At 37.4% G+C, this 25,463-nt stretch overlaps 2 protein-coding genes and 1 pseudogene across 2 annotated transcripts; 1 reads left to right on the top strand and 2 right to left on the bottom strand.

The window, feature by feature from the left end:
• Window positions 1–8,959: 8,959 nt before the first annotated feature.
• Window positions 8,960–9,892, bottom strand: OR8B1O (olfactory receptor family 8 subfamily B member 1O). The gene has a single exon (NM_001389050.1). The coding sequence runs from the start codon at window positions 9,890–9,892 to the stop codon at window positions 8,960–8,962; it is 933 nt and encodes a 310-aa protein (NP_001375979.1).
• A 12,535-nt stretch (window positions 9,893–22,427) lies between these two features.
• Window positions 22,428–23,296, top strand: LOC119876282 (annotated as a pseudogene).
• Window positions 23,297–23,630: 334 nt separating this feature from the next.
• Window positions 23,631–24,563, bottom strand: OR8B1 (olfactory receptor family 8 subfamily B member 1). The gene is given in 1 exon segment (NM_001389039.1): window positions 23,631–24,563. A coding segment is annotated over 1 exon segment (933 nt).
• Between the last annotated feature and the right edge of the window lie 900 nt (window positions 24,564–25,463).

Raw genomic sequence — 25,463 nt, 5'->3', positions numbered from 1 at the left:
GAGAGAGAGAGAGGCAGAGACACAGGCAGAGGGAGAAGCAGGCTCCATGCAGGGAGCCTGATGTGGGACTTGATCCCAGGACTCCAGGATCATGCCCTGGGCTGAAGGCAGGCTCCAAACTGCTGAGCCACCCAGGGATCCCTCTACCAAACATTTAAAGAAAGATTAATACCTATACTTCTGAAGCTGGTTCAAAAGATAGAAATGGAAGGAAAACTTTCAAACTCATTCTATGAGGCCAGCATTACCTTGATCCCAACCAGACAATGACTCCAACAAAAAGAATTACACACCAATATCCCTGATGAACATGGATGCAAAAATTCTCATCAAGATACTAGCCAATAGGATCATTACATTAAAAGGATTATTCATCATGACCAAATGGAATTTATTCCTGGGCTGCAATGGTGGATCAACATCTACAAATCAATCAATATGATACACTACATTAATAAAAATAAGGACAAGAACCATAGGATCCTCAATATATACAGAAAAAGCATTTGACAAAATGCAGCATCCTTTCTTGATTAAAACTCTTCACAGGGATGCTTGAGTGGCTCAGTGGTTAAGCATCTGCCTTTGGCTCAGGTAGTGATCCCAGGGTCCTGGGATCAAGTCCCTTATTGGGCTCCCTATGGAAAGCCTGCTTCTTCCTCTGCCTATGTCCCTGCTTCTCTCTGTGTGTCTCTCATGAATAAATAAATAAATAAAAGCTTTAAAAAAACCTTCATAGTGTAGGGATGGAGGAAACATACCTCAATATCATAAAAGCCATCTATGAAAACCCCACAGCAAATATCATTCTCAATAGGGAAAAACTGAGAACTTTTCCCCTAACATCAGGAACATGACAGGGATGCCCACTCTCACCACTGTTGTTCAACATAATACTAGAAGGTCTAGTCTCAGCAATCAGACAACAAAAAGAAATAAAAAGCATCCAAATTGGCAAAGAAAAAGTCAAACTCTCATTCTCCGCAGATGACATGATACTGTATGTGGAGAACTCAAAAGACACCTTAAAACTGCTAGAACTCATACAGCAATGTGGCAGGATACAAAATCAATGCACAAAATCAGCTCCATTTCCATACATTAACAATAAGACTGAAGTAAGAGAAATTAAAGAGTCAATCTCATTTACAATTGTACCAAAAACCTTAAGATACCTAGGAGTAAACCTAACCAAATAGGTAAAGGATCTGTACTCCAAAAACTACACAACACTACTTATGAAAGACACTGAGGAAGACAAAAATGACTAGAAAAGATGAATGGATAAAGAAGATGTGGTATATGTATACAATGGAATATTGCTCAGCCATTAGAAACGACAAATACCCACTATTTGCTTCAATGTGGAGGGACCTGGAGGGTATTATGCTGAGTGAAATAAGTCAGTTGGAAAAGGACAAACATTATATGGTCTCATTCATTTGGAGAATATAAAAATTAGTGAAAGGGAATAAAGGGAAAGGAGAGAAAATGAGTGAAAACATCAGTGAGGGTGACAAAACATGAGAGACACCTAACTCTGGGAAATGAGCAAGGGGTGGTGGAAGAGGAAGTGGGCAGGGGGTTGAGATGACTGGGTGATGGGCAATGAGGGGGGCACTTGGCAGGAGGAGCACTGGGTGTTATGCTATATGTTGGCAAATTGAACTCCAATAAAAAAAATTTAAAAAAAGAAAATATTCCATGCTCATGGACTGGAAGAACAAATATTGTTAAAATGTCTATGCTACCCAGAGCAACCTACACATTCAATGCAATCTCTATCAAAATGCCATGGATTTTCCTCACAGAGTTGGAATAAATAATCTGATGATTTGTGTGGAATCAGAAAAGACCTCAAATAGCCAGAGGGATGTTGAAAAAGAAAACCAAAGCTGGTTGCATCACAATGCCTGACTTCAAGCTCTATTACAAAACTGTAATCATCAAGACAGCATAGTATGGCACAAAAACAGGCACACAGGTCAATGGACCAGAATACAGAATACAGAAATGGACCATCAACTCTAGGGTCAACTACTCTTTGACAAAGCAGGAAAGAATATGCAATGGAAAAAAAGTCTCTTCAATAAATGGTGTTGTAAAAATGGGACAGCCACATGCAGAAGAATGGCACTGGACCATATTCTTACATTATACACAAAAATAGACTCAAAACGGTTGAAAATCCTAAATGTGAGACAGAAATTTATCAACATCCTAGAGGAGAACACAGGCAGGAACCTCTTTGACCTCACATACAGCAACATATTCCTGGACATGTTTCCAAAGGCAAGGGAAACAATAGAAAAAAATGAAAAATTAGGGCTTAATCAAGATAAAAACATTTGCAGAGCAAAGGAAATAGTCAACAAAACAAAAATCTGGTGACAGAATGGGAGAAGATATTTGCAAATGTGTTATCAGATAAGGGGCTAGTGTCCAAGATCTATAAAGAACTTATCAAACTCAACACCCAAAGAGCAAAGAATCTAATCAATAAGTGGGCAGAAGACATGAACAGACATTTCTCCAAAGAAGACATACAAACGGCCAACATAAAAAAATGCTCTACATCACTGGATATCAGGGAAATACAAATCAAAACCACAATGAGGGGATCCCTGGGTGGCGCAGCGGTTTGGCGCCTGCCTTTGGCCCAGGGCGCGATCCTGGAGACCCGGAATCGAATCCCACATCGGACTCCCGGTGCATGGAGCCTGCTTCTCCCTCTGCCTGTGTCTCTGCCTCTCTCTCTCTCTCTCACTGTGTGCCTATCATAAATAAATTAAAAAAATAATTATTTAAAAAAAAAAACACAATGAGTTACCACTTTACACCAGTTAGAATGGGTAAAATTAAGAAGACAGGAAACAACAAATGCTGGCGTGGATGCTTAGAAAGAGGAACCCACTTACACTGGTACAGCCACCTTGGAAAACTGTGGAGGATCCTCAAGAAGTTAAAAATAGAGCTACCCTTATGTCTCAGCAATTGCACTATGAGGGATTTACCCCACAGATACAAATGTAGTGATCCAAAGAGGCACCTGCACCCCAATGTTCATAGCAGCAATCTCCACGATAACCAAGCTCTTGAATGAGCCCAGATGTCCTCCAGCAAATGAATGGATAAAGAAGATGTGGTCTATATACAATAGAATTTTACTGAGCCATCAGAAAGGATGAATACCCACCATTTACATCAATGTGGTTGGAGTTGGAGGGTATAATGCTGAGTTAAGTAAGTCAGTTGGAGAAAGAAAATTATCATATGGTTTCACTTATATATGGAATTTAAGAAATAGTGAAAGAGACCATAAAGGGAAAGAGGGGAAACTGAATGGGGAAAAACCACGAGAAACTCTTAACTCTGGGAAAGAAGCAGGGTTGCTGAGGGGAAGGGTGGGGGGGGAATGGAGTAACTGGGTGACAGGCATTAAGGAGGGCACATGATGTGATGAGCCCTGGATGTTATACTATATGTTGGTAAATTGAATTTAATTTTAAAAAGAAAGAAAAAAATCTTCTCCATGACAATGGAGTTCCCATCTATCACTACCCAGCCCAGTTACTGTCATATGGCATTTATTTATTTATTTATTTATTTATTTATCTATCTATCTTCATAATTTATACTTTTAATAATTCAGACGTATTTCTCTAATTTAGTTTAATTTAGGTATCACTATGTATTTTTATATTTTGATTTTTAAAATATTTTAAATTTGAATTCTTTTAATTAACATATAAAGTATTATTAGTTTCAGAGGTAGAGGTCAGTAATTCATCAGTCTTATATAATACCAAGTGCTCATTACATCACATGCCGTCCTTCATATTCATCATCCAGTTATCACAACCCTCCACTCCTCTCCTCTCTAGCAAACCTCAGTTTGTTTCCTATGAGTAAGAGTCTCTTGTGATTTGTCTCCCTCTCTGATTTTGTCTCATTTTATTTTTTCCTCTCTTCCCCTATGATCCTTTCTTTTGTTTCTCAAATTCCACATAAAGGAGATCATAAATTGTCTTTCTTTGATTGAATTATTTCACTTAGCATAATACCCTCTAGTTCCATCCATGTCATTGCAAATGGCAAGATTTCCCTTTTTATGGTTAAGTAGTATTCCATTATATATATGCACATCTTCTTTATCCATTTATCTGTCGATAGACATCTGGGCTCTTCCCATAGTTTGGCTATTGTGGCCATTGCTGGTATAAACATTGGGGTGCAGGATCTCCTTTGAATCACTGCATTGCTATCTTTGGGGTAAATACTCAGTAGTGACCACTTTGTTCTTGTCAACAATATCTTGTTCTGATGTGATTAATTTGAATCTTCAATCTTTTATTCTTAGTCCATCTAGCTAAAGTTTGTCAGTTTTGTTGATATTTCCAAAGAACCAACTTTGGGCTTTATTGATTTTCTCTATCGTTTTTTTATTCTCTATTTTATGTACTGCTGTAGTTTTATTTCCTGCTCTAGTTTTATTTCCTTCTTTTGCTAGATTTGTGTTTAGTTTCCTCTTATTTTCCTACGTTACAACTGCATAAGTTGTAAAATAGGTAATGTCATCGATTTGAGATATTTCTTGTTTTTTTTAAAGCCTGGGTGGCTCAGTGGTTTAGCATCTGCCTTTGGCTCAGGGTGTGATCCCAGTCCAGGAATCAAGTCCCACATCAGGCTCCCTGAGTGGAGCCTGCTTCCCTCTCTGCCTATGTCTCTGCCCCTCTCTCTCTCTCTCTCTCTCTCTCATGAATAAATAAATCCTTAATAAAAAATAAAAATGTATTCAGTTGAAAGAAAGAAAGAGAAAGAGAGAGAGAGCCATAAAAGGGGCAGAGGGAGAAGGAGAAGAGACTCCCAACTGAACAGAGACTCCCAACTCTACTGTGTTTTCCTCTTTGCTCCATTGTTTTGTTTTGTTTTGTTTTAAGGTAGTACTGCTTAATTTCCAAAAATTTATGTATTTTCTCATTTTCCTTCTGTTGTTGATTTCTAACCTTATTCTGTTGTGGTTGAAAGCAATACCTTGGGCAGCCCAGGTGGCTCAGCGGTTTGGCCCCGCCTTCAGCCCAGGGCCTGATCCTGGAGACCTGGGATTGAGTCCCACGTTGGGCTCCCTGCATAGAGCCTGCTTCCCCCTCTGCCTGTGTCTCTGCCTCTTTCTATGTCTCTCATGAATAAATAAATAAAATCTTTTTTAAAAAAGAAAGCAATACCGTCTATGATATTTCTCTTTCCGAATCTACAAAGATTCAATTTGTAGCTTAACATACGATTTATTATGGAAAATACCCATGTACATTTGAGGATATGGATAGTCTGCTTTTATTAGGTAGATGTTTTTATATGTCTGATAAATATAGTTCATTGTGTTATTCAAGTCCTATATTTCTTTCCTTATGTCTGGTTGTTCTATTATTAAGGATGGGAGATATGGTGGGGGGAGCTAAAATGACAGCATAGTGGGAGGACCCTGTGCTGGTCTTATCCCTGAGCACAACTAGATAACTATCAAATCATTCTGAATACTCACAAAATTGACCTGAGTACTGACAAGATAAACTTCACAACTAGAGGGAGAGAAGAGGCCATATTGAGGAAGGACTAAAAGTGACAAAGATTAGAAAAAAAATAAAGAAAATATCTAGAAACTATAAGTCAAGTAATAAAAGGGCACCAAATTCATATCTATCAATAATTACTCAGAAAGTAAATGTACTAAATGCTCCACTCAAAAACTTAGGGTGTCAGACGGATAAGAACACATTCATTCATGATAAAAACCCTCAACTAATTATGGGTAGAGGGAACATACCTCAACATAGTAAAAGCCATATATGAAAAGCCCAGGTAATATCATCCTCAGTGTGGGTAAAGTGGAGCTTTTCCTTCATACTCAGGAACAAAGCAAGGATGCCCACTCTCACCATGAATATTTAACACAGTACTGCAAGGCTGAGCCTCAGCAATCAGACAACAAAAATAAATGAAAGGCATTCAGATCTTCAAGGAAGAAGTCATTCTTTTACTATTTGCAGAGCAGCATAGTACTCTACATAGAAAACCCAAAGATCTACAAAAAAACATTGCTAAAATTGATACATGAATTAAACTCCTAGGGTACAAAATCAATGTAAAGAAATCTGTTATATTTCTATATGCCAATAATGAAGCAGAATTAAGAGAAATCAAGGAATCTGTACCATTTACAATTGTACCATAAATAATAAAATACCTAAATCACACAAAGAAGTAAAAGATCTGCACTCTGAAAACTGAGACACCAATGAAAGAATTTAAAGATGACACAAAAAAAATGGAAAGACATTTCATGCTTCTGGATTGGAAGAATAAATATTGTTAAACTGTCCATTCTACCCAGAGCATTTTACACGTTTAATGCAGTTCCTATGAAAATACCACCAGCATTTTACACACAGCTAAAACAAACAATCCTAATATTTGGATGGAACCCCAAAGATCCTGAATAGCCTAAGCAATCTTGATAAAGAAAAGTGCAATGCATCACAATTCTGTTCTTTACGTTAAATTACAAAGCTGTAGTGATCAGGACAATAGAGTACAGACACAAAACAGACATGTAAATGAAAGACATAGAACTGAACACCCTGAAATGCACCCACAATTATATGGTCAACTAATCTTTAACAAAGCAGGAGATAATATCCAATGGGAAAAAAAAAGACAATCTCTTCAACAGATTATATTGGGGAAAAGAGGACAGCAACATACAAAAGAATTAAACTGGACCATTTTCTTACACCACACACAAAAATAATTCAAAATGTAAGAAAGATCTATATGTGAGACAGGAAACCATCAAAATCCTAGAAGAGAACACAAACAGTAACCTCTTTGACATTTGCTGTAACAACTTCTTACTAGATATGTCTCCAGAGACAAGAGATACAAAGCAAAAATGAACTATTGAGACTTCATCAGGATAACAAGTGTCTGCACAGTGAAGGAAACAACCAACAAGTAAAAGGCAACCTTCAGAATGGGAGAAGATATTTGCAAATGATAAAGGGTTAGTACACAAAATATATACAGAAATTATCAAAATCAACACCCAAAAACAAATAAACCAGTTACAAAATGAACAGAAGCCATGAATATACATTTTTTCAAAGAACACATACAGATGGCCAACAGACACATGACAAGATGCTGAACATCACACATCATCAGGGAAATACAAATCAAAAGTACAAGGAGCTATCACCTCACATCTGTCAGAATGAATAAAATCAACAACATAGGAAACAGCAGATGTTGGTGAGTATGTGGAGATGATCAGGGGAACCCTCTTACACTGTTGGAGAGAATGCAAACTGGTGCAGCCACTCTAGAAAACAGTATGGAGATTCCTCAAAAGGATAAATATAGAACTAACCTACATCTTACCAATTACACTACAAGGTATTACTGAAAGGATACAGAAATACTAATTAGAGGTATACATGCTCCCCGATGTTTAGAACAGCATTATCAACAATAGCCAAATTACAGAAAGAGCCCAAATATCCATCAAGTGATGAAATTATAAAGGATATGTGGTGTGTGTGTGTATTTTTTTATTAGCCATAAAAAAGAATGAAATCTTGCCCCTTTCAAAGACATGAGTGAACTAAAGAGTATTATGCTAAGTGACATAAATCAGTCAGTAAAAAACAAATACCATTTGCCTTCACTCCTATGTGGAATTTAAGAAACAAAACAAACGAACAAAGGAGGAAAAAAAGAGAGGAAAACCACAGAACAGATTCCTAACTAAAGAAAACAAACAGGATGCTGACGGGTAGGTGTGTAGAGGAATAGGTTAAATGGGAGATGGCAATTAGAGAAGGAACAGGTTGTGATGAGCACTGGGTGTTGTATGTAAGTGATAAATCATAAAATTCTACACCAAAAACTAAGGTTTCACCATATGTTAACTAATTGGAATTTAAATAAAAACTCAAAACAAGAGAAATGAAGTAGAGCAAAATAGACTACAAAGAGTAGTGGATGTGAAATCAGAATGCTAAGAATTTAGTATAAACTCTTAGTTTATAAAGCTGTGTGACTTTAGATAAATCTTACTACTCTTAGCTTCACTTCCCAGCCATACAATAAAAATATTTTGATGTAGGTTAGTTCTACATTTATCCTTTTGAGGAATCTCCATACTGTTTTCTAGAGTAGCTGCACCAGTTTGCATTCTCTCCAACAGTGTAAGAGGGTTCCCCTTGTCATCTCCACAACTCACCAACATCTGCTGTTTCCTATGTTGTTGATTTTATTCATTCTGACAAGTGTGAGGTGATAGCCCCTTGTACGTTTGATTTGTATTTCCCTGATGATGTGTGATTGGTTTAGCTGTACAAAGGTAAAAAGGAAAAGTCTGCCTAAAAAATCTCTTGATATGTGATGTCTGCATAAGCAAAATGGATTAACGTTGATTGTCATTATGGAACCTTCAACCTCTGCCATTCAAAGGAGTCGTATTCTTCCCAATAATAGGATGGAAAAATGGAAATACAGAGTATCAGATATATATTCTAATACCAAGTGGCAGAAAGAACAACCAATAATATAATGTTACCCTCCTGTTACCTAATGTAATACATTCAAGATCACTTACCATGTTCCAGAAGAAAAACAAATTCAAAATACAAATGGGAAAAAGGGAGACAACATGTTTCTTATTTAATGCTATTAGTAAGCAGGAAAAAAAGGGGGAGAAGATATCGTGGTATTGGTGAGGAAAAGAAGACCTATTTCATAAAGACTAAAAATATTGTATGACTCACTCTCCATTTACCATATCAGGAAAAATGCTAAGAAGATTGCCACTAAAAGCATTTTATTTAAACACACAGAATCTCCATATATATTATATATGTAAACAACTACAAAAAACTGCAAAGATAAACACTGTCTCTGATCAAAACACTCTCTTACTCAGAGTTTTTCTCACAGCAAGTTTAATGTCTTTGTTTCTCAAGCTGTAAATGAAAGGGTTCATCATGGGAACCACATTGGTATAAAAGACAGAGGAGATTTTCCCCTCATCCATAGACCCAGCAGAAGATGGTTTAAGATACATAAATGCACCTGAACCAAAGAAGAGAGTAACTGCAATTATGTGGGCAGTACAGGTGCTGAAGGCTTTGGACCTGCCTTCAGTGGAGCTGATGCGCAGGATGCTGGAGAGGATGAAGCCATAAGAGACAAAGATGGTGACAGTGGGCACAATCACATTGATGCCCTCCACAATCAAAACCACCAGCTCATTCACATACGTGCTGGTGCAGGAGAGCTGGAGCAGAGGGAGGATGTCACACAAATAGTGGTTGATGGTGTTTGCATCACAAAAGGTCAGTCTCAGCATGCATCCAGTGTGGGCCATGGCACCTGAGAATGCCATCAAATATGAACCAAGCATAAGGAGGGAACACACATTAGGGGACATGACAACATTATACAAAAGTGGGTTACAGATGGCCACATAGCGATCATAGGCCATGGATGTCAGCACATAAGCTTCAGAAATACCAAAAAAACAGAAAAAGAAAAGTTGGGTCATGCACCCCCTGTAGGAGATAATATTTTTCTTGGATGTGAAGTGAATCAGCATTTTGGGAGTAAACACAGATGAATAAAAGAGGTCTATGAAGGACAAATTGAAGAGGAAAAAGTACATGGGGGTATGGAGGTGTGGATTCAGCCCGATTAGAGTGACCAAGCATAAATTTCCCAGCACAGTGACCACATACATGAGTAGAAACAAGCAGAACAGGGGGAGCTGGAGATCTGGTAGGTCTGTGAGCCCCACCAGAATGAATTCAGTCACAAGAGAAGCATTTCCAGGAGCCATTCTTCTCTAAAGGGATCTGTGAGCACAAAAGAAAAAGTTACACAGAGAACAATTCAAATTTTCCCACCATATCTCCTCATAAGAGTTGGGTTTGTTCTGGGAATATCTGAGACTAGCCCAACCTGGACTCACAGAATCCCCTTTACTATTATCATGAATCTAGTGATATGAGCATTCCCTCATTAGAGACTTTATAAGCTGCATAAGCAAACACATTCAAAACGTTACCCACAGCAAGAAGGCCGGTGCTTCCATATGCCAACAGGATTGTTGTGAAAACCAAAGGTTAAGGGAGAAGATTGGACCAAGAGAGAATCGTCTTCTCTCATTTCATTTCTTTGACCACATGACCCTTCCCCTAACCAGTAAATTGGAGGCAACAACCCCAGCAAACTGGTGCTGGCTTCTAATGGGGATTAGATTTGATGTGGTGGGAATGAATAACATTCTTTCTAATTCAAAACTCAAGGACCAGAGTCTAAGAGTGCTTAAGTTCCTGCCCCATGTCACAAGAGTTAAAACCATAAATGTACAAGAGTGAGAGATCTATCTGTCCATGGAACTGAATGATAAATTGCATCCTTTGAACCTAATAATGTCTCTGAACCTTTCCTGCACCATCACCCTCCCCTCAAACACGTCCTTCTACTAATTTCAGGTAAGTCTCAGGGCTGCAAAACCTAGAGAGAAACTGGCATATCTTAGATCCCTGGACTTCCATCACAAAAGGAAGACATGAATATAAATGGAATTCAGAAACTCACCCTCTTTAGGCAAGAACACCTTGGTTCTTCCTTACCAGAATTGACCCTGTGGTCCTGAAACGGCAGATTTAGTCCTCAAAGGTTGGCTTGTTTTGATCATAGGAGCACTTACCCCACAAGTGATTCTTATGTGTCCTGGAAATCCTTCTGAACCACAGATAGTAACTTCTGACTCTGAGTCCTCTTAAGCAGCACACAGAAATAAACAGCCTTGATTATTATCATTTTTGCCACTTGGTAAATCACAGAATTCTTAAGGTGAGTGGAACGATATAATGTACTCAGTCGTAAACAGGGCAAAAGCTTACTCAGTCTCTCCCACAGGGAATGGTTTCTGGTGTAATAGGGTATTGAGGGGATGTATTTACACAAAGGACCACTATATATCTCTAATTCCTTAGAGACTTAAAATTTTATCCGAGGCGTCCCTTCACTATAGGGATTGGACATCCCCCAAGAGGAGCCAAAAATAAATTCCAACTTCCAGGTCAAAAATATGGCAGAAGAAACCCTAGAACCTCCTGGCCTCCATGAACACTCTAATTCAAAATGTTTCACATACATATTCCTATTTTTAAAAAAATCCAGACAATAGTTAAGGTAGTCTGTTCCCAGTTAAACTACGAATCTAGTCACTTTAATACTGTTACAGAAATTCCAGATGTCCCCTTGTTTTAACACTTATCTTTGCACAGGACCTTCAAATTAGGAAAACTTCTCAGTTCCTGGCTTCTTCCTGGGGAGGATAAGAAGTACACCATATGTCCAATGCTCCAAGTTTTATTAGGTGTGTTAAGAAGACTGGATTCAAGATAGTCCGTGTCAGCAAGTAGAGGGGATACATGACATGGCATACTTTAGCTGCCCAGAGAGAGAGACATAAGAGATGGTGGTTTGGGTGCCCAGAGTTCCATCACCTGTTTCAGCATAGAGCAAACAATTGAAAACCCCTTTCTTACAGCTTCTCTAGGGAGAGGGGGAAATGTGCACTATGTGTCTAGTAACTCAATTTATCTGTGGCTTCCTGAGGAATTGGCTTCAGTGTTGCTCTTTTAGAATACAGACACAACCTGGCACACAATGGATGGGGGTGGGGCCTTGAGAGGAAGCAGGGGGAGGGCTACAACTAAGAACAAAGAGACTTGAGAGATCTTCAGTCTCTGACTGAGTTTGTTGGTGGTGCCTTCTCTAGTCCAAGGCCAGTCCATGAATATTAGGACAGATGTGTGTTTTGTCTACTGTGCAGATACCAATGTAGAGAGTCAATGAAAATGAAGGCAAGTTGAAATACTTTCCAGAAAGGACTAAGAGAAATCTCCACAAAGTGACACTAATGAAATGAAAAGATATGACTTGCCTGACAGAGAATCCAAAACAACTGTCATAAAGATGCTCACTGGAGTCAGAGAGCAATACAGAAAGCAAGAGAAAACTTCAATACAGAGCCAGAAAACTTAAAATTATTCATCAGAGATCATAGAGTTGAAGAATGCAATTTCTGAACTAAAAAATTCAACAGAGGTATTCAACGTCCTTGTAAATTATTCATTCAGAAGGGCAAACTGAAATAAGAAAGAAAGAAAATAGTGAAGAAAGCATAAAGCACTTATTGGATGCTACCAAGTATATCAATAAATACATTTCAGAAATCCCAGCAGGAGAAGAGAGTGAGAAAGAACCAAAAGCATATTCAAGGGGAAAAAAGACTGAAGATTTCACAAAGCTTGTCAACTTCTCAATACTGTGTCCTATTTATAGAAAGATAAAACCCAGAAAAATTGCATAATGAGTATATATGAATACATAGACCAAGGGTCAACTACTTACCACTCTCCAGTTTGCTTAACTGAGCTAGCGTTACTTCCAACTTCAAACTCAGGTCTATTTCTATTTTGAAAGATGTTGCTCATCCAGGCAGATGAGATATAAAATGCTCTAATCCTATATTCAGAGACTCCACATAAATTTACAGACTGCTAAATCACCTCTAAACTTGAATTATGATTGTGATATCTGGTTCTGATTCAATCATTATACTTTTTAATACCTCCGGTGATTGAAGCAGTCTTTTCTTTATCCCTAAATATATCCACTTTTCTATATTCTCAAATTATCACTACAGAGCTGTCAAAATAATGCCTGAAGAAGGTCTTTAAGAAGAGACCTTATCAAAATAAATTCTGAAAGCAGCAACACAAAAGAAACCCCTAGCTTACAAAGGAACACACATAAAGCTAGCTACATATATCTCAAAAGAAACTTAGATAGCCAGTAGCGAGTGGCATGATATATTTTCCATGCTGACTGGGGAACATTGCAGGCAAGAAGACTCTATATAGCACTGCTATCATTCAGAATAGAAGGAGAGTAAAGTCTCCCAGGCAAACAAAACCTAAAGGTAGTTCATGACCATAAGTCAGCCCTGCAAGAAATATTATACAGAAATCTGACTGGGAAAGTAAGACCAACAGTGACAAAGACTAGAAAGGAACAGAGAAAACCTCCAGAAACAATGACAAATAAGTAATAAAACAGCACAAAATTCATATCCATCAAGAATTACTCTGAATAAAAATGGCTAAATGCTCTAATAAAAAGACATAAAGGGTCAGAATGGATAAAAGAAAAGCAATACCTATTCTTTTGCAACCTCATTTTAGAGATTCATTTTAGACCTAAAGACACCTGCATATTGAAAGTGGGAGGATGGAAAATATTTACCTTGTAACTGGATGTCAAAAGAAAGCCATAGAATCAATACTTACATCAGACAAACAAGATTTTAAACCAAAAACTGTACCAAGAAATGAAGAAAGGTACTTATATCATAATAAAAGGGATTATCCAACAATGCTCTTACAATTAAAAGATTTATACCCCCAACATGGGAGTATACAAATATATCAAACAATTAATAACAAATGTATAGGAACTCATTGATGATAATACAATAATAGTAGGGGACGTTAACACCCTAATTACATCAATGGACAGATCATCTAAGAAAATCAACAAGGAAACAATGGCTTTGAAAAACATACTAAACCAGATAGACCTAACTTATGTATTCAGAACATTTCACCCTAAAGCAGCAGAATACATAGTCTTTTCAAGGGCACATGGGACATTCTCCAGAATAGAAAACATACTAGATAAAAAATCAGACCTCAACAAGTACAAAAAGATTGAGATCACAGTATGCATATTTTCTGACCACAATATTATGTAACCTGAAATCAACAACAAGGAAAAAATTTGGAAAGACCACAAATACATGGAGGTCAAGCAACATACTATGAAACAATGAATCAGTTAACCTGGAAATCAAAAACAAACTTAAAAAAATATGGAAACAAATAAAAATGAATACATGACAATCCAAAACCTTTGAGATGCAGCAAAAGTCATCATAAGAGGGAATTTTATAGCAATATAGACCTACATCAAGAAACAAGAAAAAGCTCAAATGAACAACCTAATCTTAAACCTAAAGGAGCTAGAAAAAGAACAAACAGGTGAAGCTGAAAGCTAGCAGAAGAATAGACATAATAAAGATTAGATAGAACTAAACAATATAGAAACTGAAAAACAATAAAATAGATCAATGAAACCAGGAGCTAGCTCTTTTAAAAAGTTAATAAAATTATAAAACCCCTAGCCAGACTTGTCAAAAAGAAAAGAGAAAGGATCTAAATAAATAAAATCTTAAAAAAGAGCAATAAATGACAACCAATACCACAGAAATACAAACTACTATAGAAGAATATTATGAAAAACTATTATAGAAGAATATTATGAAGAAAGAGATCAATTCCTTGAAAAGTATAAATTACTAAAACCTAGAAGAAATAGAAGAAATAGAAAACTTGAACAGATCAATAGCCAGTAAAGATATCTAATCAGTAATCAAACATTTCCCAACAAACAAAAGTCCAGGGCCAGATGACTTCACGGAGGAATTCTACCAAACATTTAAAGGAGAGGTAATACCTATACTTCCCAAACTATTCCAAAATATAGAAATGGAATGAAAACTTCCAATTTCATTCTTGAGGTCAGCATTATCCCGATGCCAAAACCAGAGAGATATTCCACTAAAAAAGAGAGTTACAGACCAATACTCCTGATTACCATGAATGTAAAAATTCTCAACAAAATACTAGCAAATCTAATCCTTTAGACTAGTAAGGACTAGCAAATACAGTCCTTTAAAGATTTATTTTACTTATTTTAAAGAGAGAGAGAGAGAAAGAACCTGAGGTTGCCAAAAGGCAGAGGGGGAGGGGGAATCTCAAGCAGACTCTCAGCTTTGCACAGAGCCTAATGTAGGTCTTGAACTCATGACCCTGAGATCATGACATGAGTGGAAATCAAGAATCAGATGTTTAATTAACTGAGCCACCTACATGATCTAAAAAAAGTACCTTAAAACAACCATCACCATGATCAAGTAGGATTTATTCCTGGGTTGCCAGGGTGGTTCAGTATTTGCAAATCAACCAAAATGATACACCACATTAATAAAAGAAAAGACAAGACCATAAGATCCTTTCAACTGATGCAGAAAAAGCATTTAACAAAATACAACAACCATTCATAATTTAGAAAAAAAAACCCTCAACAAAGTAAAGGTAGAGGTAACTTACCTCAACATAATAAAGGCCATATATGAAAAACTCACAACTAATATCATTCTCAAAAAAAATTCTCAAAGTTGAGAGCTTTTCCTCTATGGTCAGAAACAACACAGGAATGTACTCTTCCACCACTGTTATTTAAGAGTACTGCAAGTCCTTGCCTCAGCAAGCAGACAACTAAAGGAAATAATAGGCATCCAAATCTGCAAGGAAGAAGTTAAACATTCACTACGTGCACATGACATGATATGTTATATAGAAAAACAAAAAGACTTCATGGAAAACAAAAAGAAAAGTAAAAAGAAAAAATTGCTAAAAACTGATACACAAATTCAGTTTAAAGTCACAGAATACAAGATCAGTGTAGAGAAACGTGTTGTGCTTCTATAAGCCAATAATGAAGCAGCAGAAAGAGAAATCAAGGAATTGATCCCACTTACAATTGAACCAAAATCCATAAAAATACATTGGAAAAACCAGACCAAAGAGGTACAAGATCTGTACTAATGAAAAAAATTCAAGACAACTTTAAAAAATGGAAAGATATTCATGCTTTTGGATTAGAAGAACAAATTTTGTTAAAATGTCCATACCAAATGTATGCATTTAAGGCAATCTCTCTCAAAATACCACTAGCATTTTATCACAGTTAGAACAAACAATCTAAAACTTGTATGGAACCACAAAGACCCTGAATGGCCTAAGCAATTTTCAAAAGGAAAGCAAGCTGGAAGCATCACAATTCCATACTTCAAGTTATTGCAAAGCTGTAGGGTACTGACACAAAAACAGACACATAGATGAATAGAACTGAATAGAACACCCAGAAATGGACCCACAACTGTATGGTCAACTAATCTTTAACAAAGCAGGAAGGGATATTCAATAGAAAAAAAAGTCCCTTCCACAAATGGTGTTGGGAAAACAGGACAGCAACATGCAAAATTATGAAACTAGACCACTTTCTTACATCAGACAGAAACATAAATTCAAAATAGATGAAAGACCTAAATGTGGAACAGAAACCATTTAAATCCTAGAGGAGAACACAAGCAGTTACCTCTTTGACATTGGCTGTAGCAACCTCTTACTAGATATGACTCTGGATTGAGGCAAACAAAAGCAAAAATAAACTACTGGGACTTCATCAAGATAAAAAACTTCTGCACAGTGAAGGAAAGAATCAACACAACTTAAAGGAAACCTACAGAATTGGAGGAGATATTTATACATGACATATGCAATAAAGGTTAGTATCTAAGATATATAAATAACTCATAAAATTCAACATCTAAGAAACAATCCAGGTAAAAAACAGGCAGAAGGCATGAATAGACATTTTTTTCAAAGTAGACATACAGCTGGCTAACAGATACATGAAAAGATGCTAAACATCACTCATCATCAGGGAAATGCAAATAAAAACTACAACTGAGATTTCACCTCACACTTGTCAGAATGGATAAAATTAACAACGCGGGAAACAACAGATTTTAGGGAGGATGCAGAGAAAGAAATTCTCTTACGCTTTAGTGGGAATGCAAACTTGTGCAGCCACTCTAACAAACAGTATGGAGGTTCCACAAAATGTTAAAATGGAACAAAACCCACAATCCAGCAACTTTACTACTAGGTATTTACCCAAAGAATACAAAAATACTGATTTGAAGGGATACATGCCCTCAATGTTGATTCAGCATTATCAACAATACCCAATTTATGGAAAGAGCCCAAATACCTACTGAGTGATGAAATGATAAAGAAATGTGATACACACACATGAATATTAGAGGAGAAAAAAGAATTCCAAAAATAAATTCTTAACTACAGAGAAAAACTGGTGGTTACCGAAGTGGAGGGAGGATGAGTTAAATAGGTGATGGGGATTAAAGAGGACAAATGTAATGAGCACTGGGTGTTTTATGTAAGTGATATATCACTAAATTCTATACCTAAATCTAATTTCACACTATATGTTAACTAGCTGGAATTTATTTTTTTAAGATTTTATTTATTTATTCATGAGAGACACAGAGAAGGAGAGAGAGAGGCAGAGACACAGGCAGAAGGAGAAGCAGGCGCCGTGCAGGGAGCCTGACGTGGGACTCCATCCAGGGTCTCCAGCATCAGGCCCTGGGCTGAAGGAGGCACTAAATCACTGAGCCACCGGGGCTGCCCAACTAGCTGGAATTTAAATAAAAACATGGAGAAAAAAAGAAAAGAATGTAGAGGAGTTAACAAAATGAAATTATATAATATGTTATGAGAACAATCTCCTCTTTAAATCATCTATACATAATGACATATAGCCTACTATAGGCCTATACAATGGGGCTCTCTATGGACTTTGCTCCTCCTACAGACACTGGTGGAAATTCCTCACTGAGTAGTAAAATCATTATCTCTGCCCCAGACCAGTTTTGATTACTCCACATATTACTTCTAAGGGTTTCTTCTGTGTGAGCCGTTCTGTACTTGGAAGGCTGGTAGCTTTACCTGAACCTTTATTCTGAGTCTTAGCTTTTTGATTACTGGAATATTTAATTTAACTACAGGTATAACCCAAGTTTTTCAGTCTTTATTGTGTAGGTCAGCATGAATACACATATCAATGCCTACAAAATATACACTTCAATCAATATTATAAAATGACCAGCTTATAATGACCATGCAGATGTATAAATAGACTATTCCGTGGCCCAGAGCCATCTATCTGCCTCCAGGTTCTCCCATCCTGAACCTTGATACTGTTGCAATCATGCTCCAGCTTTTGTTCACAGCTTCATAACTTCAGTGGATCCTCATGGTGTTCCACCTCCACCCAGAAGAAGGAGGAAGAGAACATAGAAGTGATTAAAGAAGTCTACCCTTATGTGATTCCAGATATTGCATGGGCCAGTATAAAATAAGAATATATTCACACACCCTAACTTAGGCAATAGAGCTTACAAATATAAAATGGGAAAGATACTTTCTTGACATTTTGCTTAGTTTAGCATTTTGGTTTTATTTGTGTCCTGAGACTTTTTATTTACTGCAACCATTTTCATGTTCACATTTTCATATTTTAAAGTATAGTATGTTAATAATAATGATACCCTGATATATTTAGAATCAAAACACCAAGTCCTAATCTCAGTTCTACCACTTACAAGTTGTAATATGAGACAAACCATAAAGACATTTGAACATCTGTTTCATCATCTATGAAATGAAAATTAAGATTCCCTCTCTTCTTTGTCTCACCTGAATTCTCTTTGGAATTCATAAACTGAGGGATGTGACACAGCAGAAAAACTGAAACACATTAAGAGCAATGGTAACACCCTGTCTGTCTCTATATTAATATTTGAAGTGGGTTAATTTAACTTCATGTCAGACAGAGACTTTCAGCAGCCCCTTTGATACCACCAGCCATCCTACTCACTGAGGAAGCTAAGAGTATTCTTCAGAAGGTAAAACGTCACGCATGATTTTCATCTTCAAAGGTACATATTTCGTTCAACCAAGCCCTGCAGAAAAACCAACTACTTCACCTGGTGGTCAGCTGATAATACAAGGAAATGTCCCAATGCACAAGAGAAAAAACTAGTATGTCAAACTCAGATTAAAATACCATGTCTGTCCCCCTTCATGGATATCAATTCAACAAAACCAATTTTAAGAAGTAATTTTGACCACATAGATTTATTTTATAATCTATCTACTCTGTTGCATTAAGAAAATCTACATTTATATCCTTCCCTTACTATGCCTTATTTATATTTGTGACATATTCCCCAATGCCACACATTGCTGGTACTTAGAGATACAAAATGCTGTGTGTATGTGTGTGTGTGTGTGTGTGTGTGTGTGTGCATACAAGTGACTGTGCATGTGTGTTAGTACAATGTGTGTGCATATGTATGTGTGTTTCCATGAACAAGCAAATGATAAAAGCAATAATCATTTCCTTTTCCTAGATTTACAAGTACTTCCTGTTCAGCCCTTCCTCTCAGGAGCTGGAACCAGGAACCTTCTACCTGAAAGTGGGTTGCATACCATGCAATCATGTTAGCAGTGATCTTTTAAAATATGACTTGAACAATGTGTATGTGTGTGTCAGTGAATGTGTGTGAGGGTGTGTGTGTTAAGGAGGCAGTGTAAGGAGGAATGGAGAATGAGGTTCAATACATTTAGGGATTCAGCAATTAAAAAGACATGGAACTCAGAATCTCTGTACTTCTGCTTTTAAAAAAAAAAAGTTTTATTTATTTACTCATGAGAGACCCAGGGAGATAGAGACATAGGCAGAGGGAGAAGCAGAGGGACAAGCAGGCTCCTTGCGGGGAGCCTGATACAGCATTCGATCCCAGCACCCTGGGATCACAACCAGAGCCAAAGGCAGATGCTCAACCACTGGGCCACCCAGGTGTCCCATACTTTTGGTTTTTATGACACCTTAACCTCATTGTTCCCTGATCATGCTCCTCCCAAACTTGGTTCCAAGTGACCATAGCAGCTCACTAACAGAAAGTTTACATTAAGCAAATTCAGAAAGTAATCAACTTTGCTTCTGGTCCTAAACAAGGAGGATTATTTGAAGTTATTGCCAAGGAAGTCCAAGCTTTCATACTGACTCAGAGACAACTCTGTCCTAGGACACAGGTGCAGACAAATCCCATGACTTGCCTATTTGACTCCTAGCTGTGACAATTTCAATAGACTCATATCTTCTCTCCTAACTTGTTTTATGGCCATTCACATAACACAGAAAAGCAAAAACCATAAGGGATAACTCACACAAAGTCAGGTGTGTATGTGACACACCTGACTTGTTCTCCTCTTGAAAAATAAAAGTCACCAAACACAGATAGTGCTTAAATTACTAACCACAAACTTGTCAGCCAAGTTGCTTTGACTAAAATATTGCATATCTCAACTTTAGTAAACTGTCTTTATAATTTTTTAAGTTTTAATGACCTTTTTCCCAAATAACATGAAAAAAATGTAATTTAACTCAAAAGAAAGTTTGTTCTTTCTGCAATAAAAAATTATCATTTCTCAAAGTCTTTGTCTGAAATGAGGATTTCACTTGTATTTTGAGGTTTGTCAAGGGAAAGATTAGTGACTAGGTTTAATACATACTTTTAGCTACCTCAAATAGTGATAAAATATATAACTCAGTGCACACATCTTTGCAACGTCTATAAGGGTTCCTGAATAGCACAGACATTATTTATATATTGACATTTTTTTCTCAATAAAGAACACAAGTTCATCAAAACAGGTGATAAAACAATAAAATATAATGAAAATAAACTATTTTGTATAAACAAAACTAGGTAAATGAAAATCAAGTAAGTTGATGTGGAGGTCAGGGGGTGTGGTGTGAGACGTCATTTAAAGCCGTAAGTCAGTGACTATATGGTGACAGTAACTACACGTATCACAGTGAGCATCTCATAGTACATAATGAAATCAGATCATTATGTTGTATACATGAAATTAATACAATATTTATGTTAACTATACTTAAAATAAATTTTCTTTGTGAATACATTGGACTCCAAGTAAAAACATGAATAAACAAATTAATTTTAAAAAATAAATAAACTGTAGTCAAGGTTTTAGTGACATGGAACAACTGAAAAACAAGCCAACAAACCAGTGATGCTGAATTTCACAATACCTAAATCTGAGTCAAAATTTGAAAAATGGTAAATTATCAAATATTATTATTTTCTTAGAAATATTTAAATTATAATTTGATTAAGGATTATGGTTTTTTGGTTCAAGTTTTTATTAAATTCTAGTTAGTTAAAATACAGTGTAATATTGGTTTCAGGTGTAGAATTTAGGATGAAGTCTCTTTAAAGTAGTCAGTCTTTTTTTTATCAAAATTTTATCAAAGCTCTATGGACAGTGGGGAATATTACGGTACTCTAAAGAGCAGGACACAAATTCAGATTGAAATGAGGTTTTTAAATCACATCGTCCTTTTCTTCAGAGCAGTTTCTTGTTTATTGTCCATGTGGTTTTTGGGTCCTGGCCTAATGTTTGTTGCTGGGTTCCTTTCTATGCCATGCCCTCATCTCTGAATTACAAGCACCTACAAACATTCTAAAATCTTTTTTTAAATGATTTGCAGAAAAAGTTCCCTGTTGCACCAATCGTCTCTCAACCATCCCAGCCTAATAGGACTTCTCTTTTACAAGAAAAAGAACTATCAAACTATTTTCTTAAATAAAAAAAAAACACTACCCTGAGAGATATTCTTATGTAAGCCAACAAAGCACAGTTAACCTTCAAAATAAAAAAGTTTTCTTATATTTCATGATTATTGAAATAAAAATAATAAAATGAAGTACACAAGTGTATTTGAAAGAACAATAGACTTGAAATTAGGAGGCTACACTTGATCTAGCTGTTTCCTTAATAAGCTGTATAACTTAACTCATTAACTTTTCTCAGCTTCCACAATTAGGTCTATGCAATATATATTGACAATCACTTATATGTCCTATGATAAATATGAAATCTCTGCCCAAAGAGGCCTAACACATAATGTTTAGCTGGAAAGTGGATTATATTTATGAATGTCTGGAAACTGTGTTATCTGTGAAACACAGACATTTCTTTTTTTTTTATTGGTGTTCAATTTACCAACATACAGAATAACCCCCAGTGCCCGTCACCCAATCACTCCCACCCCCCGCCCTCCTCCCCTTCTACCACCCCTAGTTCGTTTCCCAGAGTTAGCAGTCTTTACGAAACACAGACATTTCAAGGAGGTACATTAGAGTCCAGTGGAGAGTGTAGTCAAGAGTACAGATTATCTGATTCCTGATTCCAAAACCCCCATATGTACAAGATCACTCTACCATGAAAACTTTACATTATCATTTACAGAACTGTTTATCCTTTTCAAGGAGAAAAAAAATGAATTCCATAATGACAATGTGAAAAACAAAGATCTATATACTCATTAACCCTATTCCTAAATGGCTGAAGTGGTGAAAAGGAGAAGATATTGAGGAAATGTTGAGGAAAGAAGATCTACTATTAAAAATTGGAAACAAATTAGGCTCTGTGTTCCTCCGTGTCTGACACACAGCCACATCTGGTACAGTGCCAGCCACATCCCCAAACTTGATGGTGAAGGTCAGAGTAAGTGGATTAGTTGGGCAGCTGATCAACAGGGCTGCTTTTAACTCCAGAAAAGTGGATGCTGTTGCCATCAAAGACCCATTCATTGACCTCAGCTACATGATGTACATATTCCAGTATGATTCCACCTATAACAAACTCACAGGCACAGTCATGGCTGAGAACAGGAAACGTGTCATCAATGCAAAGCCCATCTCCATCTTCCAGGAAGAGATCCCACCAACATCAAATGAGGTGGTGCTGGTGATGATATGTTGTGGAGTCCACTGGGGTCTTCACTACTATGGAGAACTGTGGGTCTTACTTGAAGGTGTGGACAAGAGGTCATTATCTCTGCCTCTTCTGCTGGTGCTCCCATGTTTCTGATGGGTAAGAACAATAAGAAGTATGAAACTTCCTCAATATTGTCACCGCCACCAAGAAGACTGTGCACAGGCCTAATAGGAAGCTGTGGTATGATGGCTGAGGGGCCGCCAGAACATTATCCCTCCTTTAACTGGTGCTGCCACAGCTGAAGGTAAGACCATCCCTGAGCCAAAAAGGAAGCTCTCTGCATGGTCTTCTATGTTTCCACCCCTAAAGTGTCAGTTGTGGATCTGATTTGCCACCTGGAGAAAGCTACCTAGTACCATGACATGAAGAAACTAGTGAAGCAGGCATCAGAGGGCCCCCTCAGGGGCATATGGGGCTCCACTGAGGACCAGGTTGTCTCTCACAACTTTAATAATGAAACCCACTCTTCTACCTTCAATTCTGGGGTTGGCACTGCCCTCAGTGACCTGACTATAGCAAGCAGGTGGTCAACTTTATGGGCCATATGGATACCAAGGAGTATAAGCCCACTGGACCAATAGCCCCAACCAGAATAAGAAAGGAGAGAAAAGCTCTCAGCTGCTGGGGAGTCCTTGCCCCAACACGTACCCACAACACACTGAGAATCTCTTGACCTCTATATGGTTTCCATCCTATACTCCCTGCAAGGCAGAGGCTTGGGGAGCCCTATCTTGTACCATCAATAAAGTATACATTACTCAGCCAAAAAAAATAGAAAATAAATTGACAGATGACTCAAATTTCCTTCACCATGGGAACAAAGATATAGGATGTGAACTCTCTCACCTAAACTATTCTGATGAAAGAAACAGAATATACCAGTCCTATAACTACACCCACAGATAGTGATTGTGATCAAAACATTTTCCTACTCTGGTTTCTTCTCAAAGCAAGTTTAATGTCTTTGTTTCTTAAGCTGTAAATGAAAGGATTCATCAAGGGAACCGTAGTGGTGTAAAAGACAGAAGAGATTTTCCCTTCATCCATAGACCCAGCAGAAGATGGTTTAAGATACATAAATGCACCTGAACCAAAAAAGAGAGAAACTGCAATTATGTGGGAACTGCAGGTGCTGAAAGCTTTGGATCTGCCTTCAGTGGAGCTGATGCGCAGGATGCTGGAGAGGATGAAGCCATAAGAGACAAAGATGGTGACAGTGGGCACAATCACATTGATACCCACTACAATGTAAACCACCAGTTCATTGACATACGTGCTGGTGCAGGAGAGCTGGAGCAGTGGGAGGATGTCACACAAATAGTGGTTGATGGAGTTTACATCACAGAAGGTCAGTCTCAACATGCGTCCTGTGTGGGCCATGGCACCTGAGAATGCCATCAAATATGAACCAAGCATAAGACTGAAACACACATTAGGAGACATGACAACATTATACAAAAGTGGGTTACAGATGGCCACATAGCGATCATAGGCCATGGATGTCAGCACATAGCATTCAGAAATAGCAAAAAAACAGAAAAAGTAAAGCTGGGTCATGCACCCCTTGTAGGAGATAATATTCTTTTTGGATATGAAGTTAATCAGCATTTTGGGAGTAAACACAGAGGAATAACAGAAGTCTATGAAGGACAAATTGAAGAGGAAAAAGTACATGGGGGTGTGGAGGTGTGAATTCAGCCCAATCAGAAAGATCAAACCCAAATTTCCCAACAGGGTGACCATATACATGAGTAGAAACAGGCAGAAAAGGGGGAGCTGGAGATCTGGTAAGTCTGTGAGCCCCACCAGAATGAATTCAGTCACAAAAGAGGAGTTTGTAAGAGCCATTCTTCTCCAAGGGGATCTGTGAGCACAGGAAAAAAAGGATTGCATTAGAGAAAAAGCCAGCTCTTCCCACAATATTTCATCCTACAAGAGGGGATATACACTGCGAATACCTGAGGTCTGAGACTAACCAAATCTGGATCCAGAATATCATCATTTACCCCTATCATGATACTAAGAAACACACTAACTTCCCTTTTATTAGAGGTTTATAAGCTAATGATAGCAGAGAGTACCGCAATTAACCCTAGAGAGGAAATACAGTGCTACCATATACATACATGACTGCTGGAAAAACCAAGGGAGAAGGGAGAAGCAGGATGAACAAAGACACAATTGTCCTTCTCTGGACTCACCATTTCCTCATTCATCTAAACCTCCCATCAAGTAAAATTGGGTGCAAAGACCTGAGCTCTAATGCACATTAGACATGGTGTGGGAAGAACCTAGAACATTGTTTCTAATCTAAACCTAAAGGACCAGGGTCTAGGACAGGCCCCATGCCACAAATAAGTCATAAATCAAGAAGAGTAAGCACTCCATCCACGGAAAGGGAACTTCCTGACAGAAATACTATACCCCTGAGCCCCTTAAGCCTCTGAACATCCCCTAATCTCCCCTAGAACAGATTCTTGCTCACCTGAATCTCAAAACTGCACAAGATAAAAAAAGGAAGTGCATATCTTTGATCTCTGGATTTCCATCTCACAACAAGAGAGACATTAATATAAATGGAATTCAAGAACTTACCTTTCTTTGCCCAGAATATCTCAGTGCTTTCTTATCATTGTTCTTTACCCCTGCAGTTCTGGAACTGTAATTACAGGTTCTGAGGCTTTAGTCTCTTTGATTCTAAATTGATGTTGCATAACACTTAATTTCAGATATGCCCTAAAAACCTTT

This window comes from Canis lupus, chromosome 5 (genome assembly GCF_011100685.1).
Source record: "Canis lupus familiaris isolate Mischka breed German Shepherd chromosome 5, alternate assembly UU_Cfam_GSD_1.0, whole genome shotgun sequence".
Lineage (NCBI taxonomy): Eukaryota > Metazoa > Chordata > Mammalia > Carnivora > Canidae > Canis > Canis lupus.
The sequence above is the reverse complement of the archived record's forward strand: the minus strand, read 5'-3'. Positions and strand labels throughout refer to the sequence as shown.

Excerpts from the sequence above, each read along its gene's own strand:
- OR8B1O (NM_001389050.1), bottom strand. The coding sequence starts at position 9,892 with ATGGCTCCTGGAAATGCTTCTCTTGTGACTGAATTCATTCTGGTGGGG.